We start from the raw sequence: 16,153 nt of genomic DNA on the forward strand, positions 1-16,153 counted from the left end.
ATTTCAGTAGCAGTCAAAGGTTGTAATTGAAAATACCATCTGTGGCTGATTCAGTGTGAAACCTACACAGTTGAAAAATGAAGCCAAAAAGCTGCAGTCACTCATGTGCCCACTAGAGTCTGGCTCCTAAATTGAATCAGTCCCCATAGACTTCCATGTTAACATGTCCAGCTGTACAACAGAAATAAACATGTTTACAGCCTGCTTCAAGTCTCTACAGTTAACTACTTCATATTTCTCATAATACACGAAGAGGAGGTGAACTTCTTATAAAGTTATGCATTATTAAGGTGCTTTGATTGACAGAGCTGTCTCTGCTAGGCTTCAGAATCTGAATCACTGAACGGTTGACTGTAACTGGTGCCTTTTGGAAAATCTTTAGTTTGCTGTGTGATACCGTCCAAGAGGTTTGTGCTGCATATTTGCTGAAAAAAATCCTAGTATTTTATTTGTATATTATTTACTTATTAACTTGCTGTGGCCTTAGTCACACAAACATACAGACCAATCACTGAACCCCTGGTAAACACCATACATGAGATAGAAATATGCATTTGTAACATGAGCTGGTGAGGGTGGAGAAGCTAGCAATGTTAGCTATTAGCACTAGTGATGACCAGATTAGCTTAGAGAGACACATAGCACATTTATTTGGCAGAACTTAACAAAGACTTTACGGTACCAGTTCTTCATTGCACTATATTAACTTTTCACACATGACAGTAAGGTGTAGATAACAGCCTGCACCAACTTTTTACAAAATAGAGCCAGAGAAGTACACACTTGCACCACCTTGCAGTCTCATTCATTACTGCATCCATATTCATATCCATAGAGTCCAGCTGTTACATATTCTCCGACCACTTGTAAGTGGTAGTTGGAGGTTGGTGAAATTTGCTGGGTGCAATTGGTTGCAAAAAGTGATAACTTTCTTGTGATTGTTTGGTTGCTAGCATGTTTCTGCAGTGGCCCATTGTTTGTATCAGTCTATTTGCAAATGCTCACCGACTGGTCACCAAGCTGCAGTGAAACTAAAATATTCGATACAAGCTTACAGGGAACACCGTTCACCTTCAAAGTAAAGGTTGTACTTGTTTAAATATGTTTGTTGCAGTAGTAAGGCGTAAGTTTAACTTTAAAAGTCAAAGTTTTCCGTTTCTGGTTTGTGTTGCACTCTCTTGAGTTTCATTGCCGCTCAGCAGTTAGTTGGCAAGTCTTTACAGACACGTAAGTGTCTTTCATGCAAAATGTGTTCAACTGAGGTAATCCCTTAGATATCAAAGCAATTGCAAGTAGGTTTTTGTAATGCACTTTTTTTGGGAACAGTCAGAAAACTCCAGCAACCACTGAATGGTGAATACACATTTTTCCCCAACAACCAGTGGCCAACCATGGCTATAATGCTCAAGTCAAGGATTTAATAGAGTTTACAAACCAATGCTTTCTATGTAAACATTTAATATTGATATAAACAGGCAGATATATAAATTGTTTCTGCAAAGCTGCCTCAATTTTAAACTGAAAATTTAAAAAATGTATAATTTGATTGGGAGTGCTTGATATGGCCTTTACAGCCCTGTATTTGTATAGCTTTTTCCCATATAATTGTTTGTTGTTGTTGTTTTTTAAGAACTCTAATCCTTGGTGATTTGCAGTAACTCAACTACATGCTGTAATTCAAGCGCATGTTTAGACAAACGGTTTGAACTGTCAACAAAAATCTGACAACACAACATTGGCAATGCTTTAAATACATAAAATAATCCCACCCGTGCACATTCAGCACCATTTTTAAGCATGTTAACATTGGCGTTCAAAGCTTTCGCATGCAAAACAAAAATGTGACGGCCATCCATTTTGGACGGCGAGGGTGGAAGTGTGGAGGATTATCAGCATGCACAGATAAAACATGAAATCCCCTTGATGGCCCACCAACAGAAACATGCAGAAAAGGAAGCAGGAAAACAAGGCAGATAAATACAAACCGGGCTGGAACCTCTTTGCTCTGTCAGCAGTTTGAACGGAGACATGACAGAATCCTATTTGACTGAGCATAGAAGAGGGAGATTTGTGAAGTAGAAAAAGCAATGAATGAGTAGAGGGGAATAAAGATGGCCATTCCAAACACTGACTTTAAGGCTCATTAGAATTTTACAAACTCTGTTTTTCCTTATATACTGCATGCTGTGTTTGCACTAGTAAAACATGAATAAATGAGGACTGGATTAAGCCTTTCGCGCATCGCTGTATTTTATCATAAAGTTTGAAAGTTAGTTGCGAAGTCTTCTTATTAAGCCTCAGCTGAATTTTTTTGCCTCTGCTCTCTTAGTATTTTGATGAGTGCTGATCCGACTGAGAAACAGAGGGACACTGCACAGTAAAAAGCAATGTCCGATGCTGACCCACACATCAACCCCAACCACCTCACTGTGCTGATTTTGGAGCTCTTAACTGTCCTTTTCACCTTTTCTCCTGTTATAATTACTATGGACACTTGAGGACGATCATTTAAACATAAATATTAAGAACTACAGTTTTTTTTTAAGTAAGTGCAGTTTTTAGCAAGGAGGACTAAATGTGCAAACTAGTTGTCCTGTTTGTGTAGTTCTTTTAGAAGTAGGAGAACTTTAGTTAACTTCTTCATTGAGAGAAGCTCCATGAGCTCCATGAGAATAAAATGCATCATCATCCATTGCTCACATGTGTTGTTATAGGCTTGTTTTTAAATCCTCAGAGATCCAATCAAAGCTTAAAATATCTGTTTGCGTATACGGGCACTGGATTCCCATGCCTGCCTGCGACTTGAAACAGTGACCTTTTGCCTCCCAGTTCTCCTCTTAGCTCAGATACAGCATGTCTGATACTCAGATAAACCACTGAATACATTCTTCTTCCTCCAGACAGTTTAACCAAAGTCGAGAGATAACAACCGTCTCATTTCAGGAGCACAGTGTGTGTGTTGCAATTACACTGAGTTACATGAGTGACATAAACCATAATAATAAGACGGGAAGCCATTTGGCTGTAAACACGATGACTGGAGGAAGGTATATTTGGCACTAGACAGAAAGCGAGTCAACAAAAAGAAGGAAAACAAGCACTTTGATTGTGCTCTATCCTTGGACATGGCATTTCAGCCTGCTTTTAGAGCTTCCTATTCATAATCCCTAAACATAAAATGCCACAAGTTAAATGGAGGAAGCAAAACCCATACAGTACACAATATTTTGTTTTTTAAACATGGCAGCTTAAGGTAACAATTTATTTCTCAGTTTATGGGCCTTAATTATAGAGTGGGGTAATCTAGCTGACTTGGCAAACCTTCAGCTATTAACAATATTCATATAGTGTAAATTAATTGGTGCAACAACCTCTAAACACATGGCCTCAGTCTTTTCAATTAACAATATAGCACTTTAATCGATAGACTAATTCATTTTTGTTGAGTTGCATGCCATAGCAGCATGTACTACAATAAAATAGATTATATATACTGTTGCTACTGTGTAGCAGAACAGCATATATTCACCAACTATTTCATTAGGTACACCTTGCCAATACTATAATAATAATAATAATAATAATAATAATAATAATAATAAATTTTATTTATGAGCGCCTTTCAAGTCACCCAAGGACACTTTACAATAAGAAGACACATAGTAAAACAATGGCAAGATAAGAACAATAAAACAAAAGCACAAGATAAAATTAACAAACAGTGGATTCACAGTGAATATGCAGATTTGAACAGATGAGTTTTGAGTTGGGATTTAAACTGGGGGAGAGAACCAATGTTTCTTATTTCTGAGGGTAGGCAGTTCCACAGCCTGGGAGCAGAGCAGCTGAAAGCTCTGCTTCCCATGGTGGTGAGGCGGAAGAATACTGAGTTGGACCTGCTTTTGTCCCCAGAACTGTTTAATTCTTCATGGCATAGATTCCTCTAAGAGTTTGGTCCATATTGGCATGACGGCATCACACTTGCTGATCTGGTGACTGTGGATGCCATTTGAGTGCAGAGAACTCACTGTCAAGTTCAAGAAACCAGAGTGAGATGATCTGAGCTTTGTGACACGGTGTGTTATCCTGCTGGACGCAGCTACAGAAGATGGTACACTGTGGTCATAGAGGGATGGTCGTGGTCAGCAACAATACTCAGGCTGTGGTGTTTAAAGCTGTTGAATTGTTGGTGTTGACTTCAGTTCTGCCTTTGATCCTGGATAAACTAGCACTGAAGCTCCTGGGACACCTGGAACTGTCCACGTCACTGCACTCTTATGACTGTCTAATGACAGTAAAGAATTTTTAAATATACTGATACTGAGGAGGCCAAAATATGCCAAGAAAATATCTCTCAGTCCATTACACCATCACCACTAGACTAAACATTAATACATGTTTTCATGTTGTTTACACCAAATTCTGAGCCTGCCATCTGAATGCTGCAGCAGAAATCGAGACTCATCAGACCAAACAACGTTTTTACAAACTTGTCCAGTTTTGGTGAATTGTAGCATCAGTTTTCTGTTCTTAGCTGACAGGAGTGGCAGTGTGCACTTTTACTGCTGTTGAGATGCTCTCCTGCAAACCTTGATTGTAACAAGTGTTTATTTTAGTTACTGTTGCCTTCCTAACATCTCAAAGCACCCTGGCCATTCTCCTCTGACCTCTGAAATCAACAGCACATTTACACCCAGAGAACTACTGTTCACTGGACTTTTTCTCTCTGTTTTGGACCATTCTGTGTAAATTCTTTAGGCGATTGTGTGGGGAAATCACAGTAGATCAGCAGTTGCTAAATACATGCAAGTTTACCTACTGAAGTGGCCAATGAGTGTTGTTTTTGTTGACTTTATAGTTTATTATATTTTTAAATTTACACACCATTAGCATTGTTAGTAGTAAAAAGGTAAAAACCTTGAAACAATATCAGGCTGCTCAAAAAGAGAACAACTACCTAAATCTGAGTTTAAATCAGGAAGCACAACAGCAGTGAAACGTGCAAAGGCCGTGAAGTTTTACTGCAGATATACAGCCTTTAAATTATATTTTTTAGCTGGGAGCTGCTGGGATTTTCCTACCCTGATTAAAACTTTGGAAACCAAACACAAGTCAAACAACACACAAGTTGAATTACAAAGAGTTTAATCCCAAAAATACTTTTTCCTTTTTTCCTGTTTTGGCTTGTAATACATAGTTTGGTCTTGCTGTATCGTGGCTGTAACACTATAGTACTGTATCATTTACATTGTCTGAAGTAGTGGCTGTCATGCAATGTTGGACACAGCTCGACTTAGCAGAAAGATGCCACGTTCACATCAGAAATCCTGACTGTAAAAAAAAAAGAAAGAAAGAAAAAAAGGTAACATTCATGTCTGCCCACTTGAGCTACAGGTATGACAACACAGTCACCTCTACAGTGTGACTAAGGTTTGACAGTTTGTTTACTTTGTAGACATCAAGCTGCAGCACAATAATGCTGCTTGATCTCTTCTTGTCTTTCATCGTGAATGTGGCATCAGAGAACAGTCTGTACAAGACATTCAACAGTCTTGTCATTTAAGACCAAATGCTAATGTCAGTGACTTTTTATGGGCTCCTCAGCAAGTTGGCTTTCAGGTATGTGAAACATTATGTTGATGTTAAGCTTTATGGTTATTTCTCACTCTGTAAAATATTTTATGAGCAGCTGAACAGGTTCCAGCCTGTTGGTTTGTTTCACTTCTTCACTGTGACAGGAAGACACTCGGCTTCTCGACTGTCCACCCATTGTCACCCCAGGAAAATTTGACAAAGCTGCTAGCATCACACAGGTTGTCCTCTGCTGTGTGCTGGACGGCAAAAGTCAACATGCTGTTCAACACAGGTTTATCAAACTTTGTGGTTTTTTGGTTAGTTTGGCTTTTTATCATTTTCTGTTTTTTTTAAATTTTATTTTACATGGCATTTGGTGACTAAAAATAATATTGATTTGGGATAAAACATCACATCTCAATTAGGGCTGTTTGACTACGGGGGAAAAACAATTCCAGATCAGCAGAGCTGAGTTGACATTTTGAGGTAACTCAAAATGTCAACTCAAGTTATTTTCTCAAGTTATTTTCTCAGTTTTGAGTTATTTTAAGTTTTAGTTTTGAGTTATTATATTTGAGTTAAATTTTTGACTTTGTATGGCTGTTATTAGTATCGCTGTTATTTAAAACAACAACATTGGGACTTTTAAAACATTCTGCGCTTGAGGAACAAAAATTGTATTTGCTGTTTTTTCCAAACAGCTGACTAAAAATATCCATTCCTGTGATATCAATGCCAAATTGTGGCATCTCCAAAATACCAGCAGCTTTGACAAGATGTAGATTTTTGGCACCTTGGAGATGAAAACAGGCTCTGAACACGTGTCCTTTCACTGCCAGGAGGTTGAATCAGTCTGGGATGCACTCATAACACTTCAAGCACTCTGAGGGGCAGCTGGTTTGCTTTAGAGCAACTAAAGGAGCTAAAAATGACTCTATATGCTGATGACTATGTCATGTTTTGGTGTAAGATTTCTGATGGTGGTTTGATTAATTGGTTGTGTAATTTCCCTTCCATTCAGCATTATTAGATATAACTAAATTTAAGTTTGAGAATTTAAGAGAGAATTTTGTGTGAAAAGTAAGAGTAGATGGATGCACAAATAATATAATCAGTGTTTGCTGTATTTACCAGCCAACACTACCAACAGTTATATTAATCTGCAATGTCCAGTTTTTATTAGGTAAAATTAATCTTGAACTATAGCAAATATTACATATAATGGCTTAAATGGACCCACAGTGTCCATGTGCAACTCTTGTACCATCAAGCCGTATTATTCTTGCGGCAATATTGCATTAAATACATAAAACAGTTGCATATATAGCTGAAAAAAGTTGAACTGTTAAAAATAGGGAAAAAACAGATGCAGCATTAGTAAAATTCTCCAAAACAGATCAAATCAGCTTGTCACAAAGCAGAAGGCCTTCAATTTGACTTCCAGAGGACGGATAATCAAAGGTAGTTCCACTGAGGAAGACACGGAAAATGAGCAAGATGAGGAAGAACTGATTTCATATAGCTCAAATGCATTCTATATAAGATAGTTTATTTAATTATTTTCTCCATAAGCCAGTCATACCAGGTATATATATATCTCAGTTTGGCAGGGAAGGCTGTAAAAAAACAACAACAACAAAAAAGCCCACCAAAGCAGAGTTTCTGTGTCATCTCTTGGGAATCATCTTTGGTGTAACACCACCTCGCAGCTCTAAACACTGATCTGTGCATGAGTGCATCCCTAATCACATTTACAGCAGCCTTCTCACATCTGTGCACAGCACAGCAACAGGGAGCTCTGCCAGTGGATCAATACACTTTATAAAACATCTCTGCTACAATACACACATCCCCAATGAAACAGTCCTATTAATACTCCTCCATCAGGGAGAGTGCAGTGAGAGCCACAGTGTGCACAGACACAGACTGCCTGTGAAGAACATTAAAACAGTCATCTACCAAGGTAAACAATCAATATTCTTCCCATGAATCTGACTTTAATATGACTATTTTTTTTTTAGAATTTATGCTATTCATGATTATACTATATAGATTTCATCTGCAAATACGCATTCCTACAGGAAAGTATGGATGCTAATGAGTTTATATGATATGCATTTTCAGCTCATTTTGCATCTCTATGAGTATATTTTCCTCCTATATGGAGACTTGCAGTATTTCTGTGGTGTTTTTTCTTCTTTCTTTTTTTGTTTAATCCATCATGTTTCTATAGATGGGATACGTCATAGTTTATTAGCCATCATCCAGCCAAAGCCTGGTATCACTGCTTCTTTTTCTTCTGCTTCAGTGACTTCCTCCTCTTCACGATCATCTCGTACAGCTTGTCCATGCCCTCGTCCAGTCCCTCTCCGATGATGGCGCAGGCCGGCTGGACGTGGTACGGTGTTGAGGGGCTCAGCTCCGCCAGAGCGAGCTGCCTCTCGATCTCCCCGACGTCCAGAGCCCGGGGCAGGTCCTGCTTGTTGGCGATGACCAGCAGCGGGGTCCCCTGGTTCTCGGCGAACCGGGTGATCTTGTGCAGCTCGGTGCGAGCCTCCTCCAGCCTCTCGGTGTCCACAGAGTCTACCACGTACACGATGCCGTCCGTGCAGCGGCTGTAAGGCTTCCACAGGGGCCGCAGCTTCTCCTGGCCCCCGACGTCCCAGAAGTGGCAGCTGATGCCCCTAGAGGCCCCCGCGCCGCCCAGCCGGATCCTCTCCGTGTTGAAGCCGATGGTGGGCACCGTGTTGACGAACTCGTTGAATTTGAGCCGGTAGAGGACGGTGGTTTTGCCCGCAGAGTCCAAGCCGAGCATGACTATGTGCAGGGACTGGAAGGCAGCCAGATTGGAGAAACTATTCCCCATGTCTGCAGGCTGGGGAGGAGAGACAGCGTGCACTCCCACAGCCCCACAGCAGCGAGCGAGATCACCGCAGGGGACGCTTAAAGGTCCCGGGAGTGATCCATCGTGGGTTATTAAAACGCGTAAAAATTAAAACGCGTAAAAATTAAAACGGCTTCTCCTCTCTCAGCAGAAGTTGGGGGCACAGCCCCTCGTTGCGCGGCGGCACTCCGGCAGCAAGAAACGCCGCAGCATCCCTGGACTCACTCCAACTGCATCTGCCCTCCACAAATTGTCAAATCACAGCACGTACAGCGGCTGCATGCACTCTCGCGCACCACACTCGTCTCCGCATCTGGCCGCTTGTCTCCGAGCAGCTGCCTTCATGTAGTGGCACACAACACACGCACGAAGTGATGGAGCGTGACGCGTGGATCAGCCACTGAACGCTGCCATGGAGAGACGCGTCAAGTCAGACGGGAAAAACACAATAAAATCTGGCTTCCGGTTACGCGAAAGGGCTTTAAAAAAATAAAAGCCTTTCACATTCGTGAGAGCAAACCTGCCAGCGGGGTGGATAAAGGATCTTAATATGAAAGGTGTTCAGTCGCCTTTCCTCTGCGCAGGGAGGCGTCCTCAGCTGTGAGACTCTGACACCTGGTGGTAAAAATGCGCAACTACAAGCAGCTGTGACTTTATGAGTGCAAATATAAAGATACACTAATTGTAAGATAGTATATATAAATATAAATACATATCAAAAATGGTTTCCCCCAGCCTGCAGTCAGTAATTTAAGTGACTGCCACTGGCGCCATAAAACAAAAGAAAGAAGAAGGCAAATAAAGCCTGGGATTAGATGGAAAGGATGGACAGTGAGTCAATATCGACCAAATATTACCCAGCACAGCTTGAAGTCATGAAACATGGCCCTTAAATTTGGAAACATCTAGAATGAAGCATCAGCTGGCCCCAACAGACGGACTCACAGAGAAGCAGCTAAAAGTTATTCCAAGCAGTCAGTAATTAGTTTCAACCAAAAGCAACACTCACGTGGAGCAGGATTCATCTTCACTGTGTGTTTGAGCAGTGGTTCCAAACAGGTGTTCAACTCATTTCTTTATATGTTTCTAGGAAAATGGAAAATAGGTGGAGCGACTTATTGAAAAATGTGCAAATATACATGGAAACACAGCATACTAGGCAATTCTAACATGTTTGAAAGTCAATATTTGGTATGATCACCTTTAGTCTCCTGTTAGATGTAGATGACCAACTTCTTTAGTACATTAGCAAGGAAAGCTGCGTCGATGATGGAGAGGGGATGTCAGTGCTAACCATCTAATAAAACAGTCACGCTGACCAGATGCCGGCTCAGCAGCAATTTCAGATTAGCATCTGTGACAATGACTGAATGTAATATGTTCAGCCAGCTGTTTTGCTTTTTAAAAAAAAATCAAGGCCTGTTTTCTTTAAAAATTCAGAGATACGTGGTCCTCACAGGACAGCCACTACAAATGTAAGTAACGGAATATAGAGTACTTAAAACGAGATCCACCTTTAACATATGCAGCAGTTATAGTAAAACATTTAAATAAATAAATAATTTAACAGTGATGAGGAAGATTGTTTTTATTATTATAATTTTTTTTACTCTATGCACAAATTTTCCAATAAATAAATCCAAAGTTTCATTGATTAATTTTTGTTGAAATGCTGAGTGACATACAGATGTGTAGTGTTCAATATAGAGTTATAGTTATGGAAGGAAAAATTCACCAAAAATGTTCCAAAACAGTTTCCTCTCTCTTTTTGTTTATGTATATCAGCTGTTAACTAAATCATAAACTATGGTTTAATAAAAAAAAAACAACTAAAAGCAAAATTAATGTAATTTCATCATTTAGATGTAATTGTCTTTATACACGTTACTACGCAAAATAAAATCATCAATCATTGCAAAGAATATTGGGACGTTGATAAGGTTTTTTCTCAGATTTAAATATTGGAAATTCAAACGTGAACACTGCACTGCATGTTCTGGCGTCTTAAAAATATAGAGGTTGAAAACTGCCAAAATAATAATAATAATAATAAAAAACAAAGAATCAATGCTATTAAATGCATAAAATAAAAAAATAAAAATAAAATAAATGTAAACAAGAGTTATTCTATATGTCTCTGTTTTCTTTCTTTTATCTGCGTCTGTACTGATTATTTCATTTATTAATACTGAGTGATTTATTTGTTTATTTCCTTGTTTATTTAATTGTTTACATTTTTCAATTTTGGCAGCTTTGGTATTGCATAAGAAAATACAAGACGCACCTCATCAAACAACATAAACATGCCTTGTCAGATTGCTTAACATGATTCTGAATTTTTTGTGGTTTGCAGGTAAAATAATTTTTACATTGTTCATGTTGGAGGGAATGCAGACTCTGACTCAGATTCTGGTTTGGAGCAGGTCTGGGATCTGTAACAGAACTGACACCTGATTGGTTTACACTAATGATCTAACTCTATGCTGTCTTTAATTCATCTGTAAAACTAAATGAACATTAAAAGTCGTCCCAGGATAACAGAAAATAATAATGTGCCTTTTAAGCAACAATAATCCAGAATTAATGCTCCTTTAATATTCTCCTTTCTTCACTTCATATGGAGATCATTACATTTTGGCCATTGTCCCCATAAACTTTGTTACATACATGTGTTGCTGGTGTTAAAAGTATAAGGCATGTGATCATTTAACATGTGCACCACTAGATGGCGGCACAGTTTCTCAATGGAGTACCAGCAGTTTTCTGTAGTCAGAGGAAAAGTTTGCAAACACACACAAAAAAAATCAAACTGCTGTTCTTTTTCTTCACGACAGTCCAAATCTAAGCTGCTTTTTTTCAGGAAAAAATGTAAGCTTAGCAAAGTGAGTATTTTAATTCACATAAAAAAATCTTATCCTCCATTCAAAGCTTTTAACAAACACTCAGACTGACATCGTGCTAGTGACACATCTTTTCAAAGCTCAAAAAGAGTCCCCAAACCTGTTGATCTTAATTTTCATAGTCTAAAGTTTTTACGTATCATGGTCAGGATTGTGACAGCCCTATATGTGATGGACTCAACTCGACTAAATAAGAAGCATTAACAGTCCATTGTTACTTTAAGATGTAAAGGTTAATTTGTTTGGGTAAATTAAAAGCTTCCTCGAGCGCAGCTGGAAAAGCCTTCGAACGCTCTGATGAAAGTGGCTCCCTCAGAGGGCCGCCTCCGGAAAAGAGCATCAAGAACTGGAGTTCATCAGAGTTACCAGTTTCAGAAAATCACCATCATCAATCCCCGACTAACAGCATCTAAGATTAGAGTCCACATTGAAGCCCAGAATTCAAGCAGCAGATAGCTCTCAAGATCCATCCATCGGTCCATGTGCCCATTTTCTGCTGCTGTTAGGAGGAGACGGTGTGAATCAGGCCTTCATGGTAGCCAACTGCGGCCAAGGAACAACTACGGAGGGAGTCCAAGAAGCACAAGGAGTGGCCGTCAGAACAGTACAAACATGGATTATGATGAGTCCAAACCTACATCCAGGATGAGGGAGAACTGCATCGGGTGGCCTGGCCTCCACATCCACTAACAAGAGCACTTAGAGAGAGCAGAGAGCTTCCCCTGAAGGGCAAAGGTGATCTAGGATACACTGAAGAGATTACATCTGTCAGCTGCTTGGAAAAACCTCAGAGTCCCCCATATCCATCTATCTATCTATCTATCTATCTATCTATCTATCTATCTATCTATCTATCTATACGAGAGCACAGCATAGCACAGCATCCCTCCAGATATAAATGACTATAAGTTTGCTTTGTCATGACTGACACTCATGCTTCAGTTTGACTGCAACAACAAGCGCTCACATTGCATCTTTACAGCACCTGTCGTACCTGCTGCTGATCGGATATGATCTGATAACAACTCTCGTTGTGAGCCTTCATTAAATTCCACCCCCCCCCCGGGCACAAATAATTCATCTAATTAGCCAGAAGAAGTGAAAGCAAGTGTGTGTGTGTGCAGCAGCAGTGTTAGCAGAGGGGAAAGAAAGCCAGTCCCTAAACGACAACACAACCTGAGTCATCAAGACCCGACTAATTGTCCTCGCTGTCCTCCTCCTTTATTGATTTCCCTTTTATTACTGCATTCAAGATCAATAAAACGAATTATAAACAGGGTGTGGACACGCCCGCGTGCGCACACACACATACACACAGCTTAACTTTATAAGACCACAACTCACTCTAATTGCGCTCCTCTCTCTCTTCCTCTCTCTAACTAGGCTGGATGTCTCTCGCCCACCGCCCACGCCGCCTTCTCATCCATAAAACAAAAGTCTCCCTCTCTGATTTACTTCTCATTTATTCCACCGTCTCCTCCATGTTCCACAGGTAACAGATGACGAGCTGCAGACAGATGCTGAGAGAGCCTCAAACAAGCTGTTTAACTATCAACTGCCAACTTTCAGAAGAAAAAGAGAAAAAAACACATCTATAACTCAGATGATGTAAAATGAATTAGATACATAGGCTGAAGTGATCTACATCTCAGAGGATTTTGAGTCCTTGCAAAAAAGATTTCCTTAAAAAAGTACCACCAAATTAAAGTACTACCAAGGTAAAATATGTAAACATGATAAAACTAGGATGCATTGTGGACACATCAAACCTGATCTCTTTAGGCTGCACTGGGAGGCTTTTTGGTTACCCATGACCCAGCAGTGTGAACGTGGCCCTGACCACAGTGTAGGACTGCCAACTCAAATGATGTAAACCACTTACACTATACTGCCCAAAGTATTCAGTCACACACCTGAAGGATTGAATTCAGGTGTTGCAATCACTTCCATGGCCACAGGTGTATGAAATGAAGCACCTAAGACATGCAGATCACTTCTAGGAACATATGTGAAAGAATGGGTTACTTGAGTTCATCGAGGTTAGCGGGCATTCATTTATGCACAGCTCTCTTAAGGTCCTACCACAGCAATAGTCAGGTTCAGGTTCAGGTTTGGACTTTGACTGGGTCATTGTTCTGTTTCATGACTCTAGAATACTTTGGTATACAGAGGAGTTCATGGTTGACTCAGTGACGTCAAGGTGCCCAAATCATGAGCTCTCCACCACTGTGCTGACAGCTGGTACGAGGTGTTTGTGCTGATATGTTGAGTTTGGTTTTCCATGATGACCAAACATCTCCACTTTGGTCTCGTCTGTCCAAAGGACATCATTCCTGAAGTCTTGTGTTTTGTTCAGATGCAGCATTACAAACCGAGCTGCCGTGTTCTTTTTAAATAGAAGCGGCTTTCTCCTGCAACCCTTTCAAACAAGCCAAACTTGTTCAGTCCACATTTAATTGTGATGTCACGAACTTTAACATGTAACATGCTAACTCAGGCCTGTAGAGTCTGCAGTTTTTCTGAGGGTGAGTTTTCTGTGATGTCCACTCCGGGGAAGATTGTGATATTGTGTTAACAGACACCTAAATGCTCCAGAGCAGCACACTGCCAAAACGTTTGCTTTTACAGATACCCTCTTATAGTTTTGTTTACATATTCGACAAATGAGCTGGTAGATAATATCCTCACCAGGAGTAAAATCTGGTAATTTTAAAGGACAGAAGGGAGCTGTTATAATCAGTGAAAAGATATCTTTCCTCTTTCCTACCAAGCCTTATTTTCCTCCACATAAAATAACATGGAGCTGTTGCTGCTGACCACTGCTGCTTTCATCTCCTCTTCACTCAGAGGAAAAAAGGTACCTGTTTTTGCTGTATGAAGTGGATAAGGTGGTAGGTTACAGGCTTTAAAGCAGGTAGCTACGGCAAAACCACTCCCCCCAAAAAAGACTGTGAAATGTAAAATTGACATGTATATGGAGATAAGCAGCTAGTAGATGGATTTTTCAGGCGTATTCTTTGTAGCAGATTTTTCTTATCTGCAATAATTACACTTAACCTTGTAAATTATAAATTATAGTTCCTTATTATTCTGTCTCTCAGGTGTAGATGGTCCACCTTACAAACATGTGTGCACTTCCTTAAAAGTGAAGTCCTGTGGGTTTGTGTTCATAGAAAGGAGTCGAGCTGCTCTAGTTTTCAGCACCCAGGTGCCAAAATGTACATGCAATCAAGATTTTCACCTGCTACTTTGATAAAGAGGAAGGCCCCTTTTTACTCTTTGCTTCAGCCTGAAAGAAAAGAAGGCGCACAGCTCTGTTTATCTTTAGCTTGATAAGTTCTTACAGCTTGCAGCACATCAGAGACACTGAAGCTCTGATAATCACCGCCGAGGCTTCTACATCTGCGGCTCCCCTGCATCTAGCGTGCAGCCAAAGGCCCAAGACGTGAGAAAGAGCAGATGAAGGGAGTTTTGCTTTGCGTTTCTCTTTATCTTTCAAGGGCTCTTTATGTTCATCAGGCCCACGAGGTGAAACCAGCCTGGCCTGTTTCCCCAGGTCCTCCAGAAACCTCCGAAAAGGAACGGCAGATGAAACAGAGCGGCGGCTCGTCCCTGAGCTTTTCATCTCGCCACCTGTTCTGCATTTTCAAAAGCTGCTCCAAGCAGGCCAATTTGTCTGGAATTAACAAAGGGAAGAGAAGATCTCTTGCTTACCGCGTACATCTCTGTTCCTCTGTTTTTCCAGACCAGGGCAATAACACCGGCTTCTAAACCTCACAGGATGATGGCAGATTATTGTTTAGGATATGTTTCAGGTGATAGAAACACTCTGATCTGCATTCATTTCCCTGAAGAAGATTAAGTTTTTACATTTAAGCTTATCTCCCTTCAAACGTGTCTTTGCACAAAGGCGATGTAGAAACATTATCGCACAGATTCAGGTTAAATTTGCACTTTTTAATAAGCAGTTCAGACTGTACATGGTACGAGCACATGGATTCAGGGCATGAACAGTGTGCTGCATAAATAAGGTTAGTCACTAGAGCATTACTTATCTTGTACTGTGCCTTGTATGCAGCCTTCCAGTTCAACCATTACGTATCTTAGATTCTGTCTCTTTAAGGAGCCCTGCCCAAAAGCCCACTTTCTTTTGATTAGACAAATTTCAGCAGCCTGCAGAGGGGCAACAATTGATGCTAAATGTAGCTAATTGTAAGAAATACAATATGTATATATATATATATATATATATATATATATATATATATATATATATATATATATATATATATATATATATATATAGATAGATAGATAGATAGATAGATAGATAGATAGATAGATAGATATAGATATATGTGTGTGTGTGTGTGTGTGTGAGAGAGAGAGAGTCTGTGTGTCTGGGTGTGTGCACACACACAACAAGATAAGAGTCTTAACTTTTCTAATACCACTGTATCAATTATTCATGTACTCTAAATAGAATTATCAGCTACATCTGCAGCGTCTCTGATCCTTACAGACATTTATATATCATTTCAATACATTTCTTTGGTTGCCCAGCAACAGTTGTACTGCTTTATGTCATTTTTGTCCACAGCTGCCTGCAACTGAGAGACAAAAACTTGCAAAATGCCACCACATACATTTGCTCAGCAGCAAATTGATATTGTGAGGGACTAGCTAGTAAGTATAGGAAACCTAAAGAAGTTGATATTTCCTTTAGAAGTTTAGTGGAAACCAAAAACACAGGAAAAAGTAAGGAAAGTGTATTTACAAACTAATTTTCCAGTAC

General features: G+C 39.9%; 1 protein-coding gene across 1 annotated transcript; it reads right to left on the reverse strand.

The window, feature by feature from the left end:
- Positions 1 to 5,128: 5,128 nt before the first annotated feature.
- Positions 5,129 to 9,412, reverse strand: LOC146361205 (ADP-ribosylation factor-like protein 4C). Its single transcript, XM_084921973.1, has one exon. The coding sequence runs from the start codon at positions 8,438 to 8,440 to the stop codon at positions 7,856 to 7,858; it is 585 nt and encodes a 194-aa protein (XP_084778099.1). The 5' UTR covers positions 8,441 to 9,412; the 3' UTR covers positions 5,129 to 7,855.
- Between the last annotated feature and the right edge of the window lie 6,741 nt (positions 9,413 to 16,153).

Source organism: Perissodus microlepis, chromosome 23, assembly GCF_051167445.1.
Source record: "Perissodus microlepis isolate ML-2025 ecotype Zambia chromosome 23, ASM5116744v1, whole genome shotgun sequence".
Classification (NCBI taxonomy): domain Eukaryota; kingdom Metazoa; phylum Chordata; class Actinopteri; order Cichliformes; family Cichlidae; genus Perissodus; species Perissodus microlepis.

Coding starts and splice junctions, on each gene's coding strand:
- LOC146361205 (XM_084921973.1), bottom strand. CDS start 8,440: ATGGGGAATAGTTTCTCCAATCTGGCTGCCTTCCAGTCCCTGCACATA.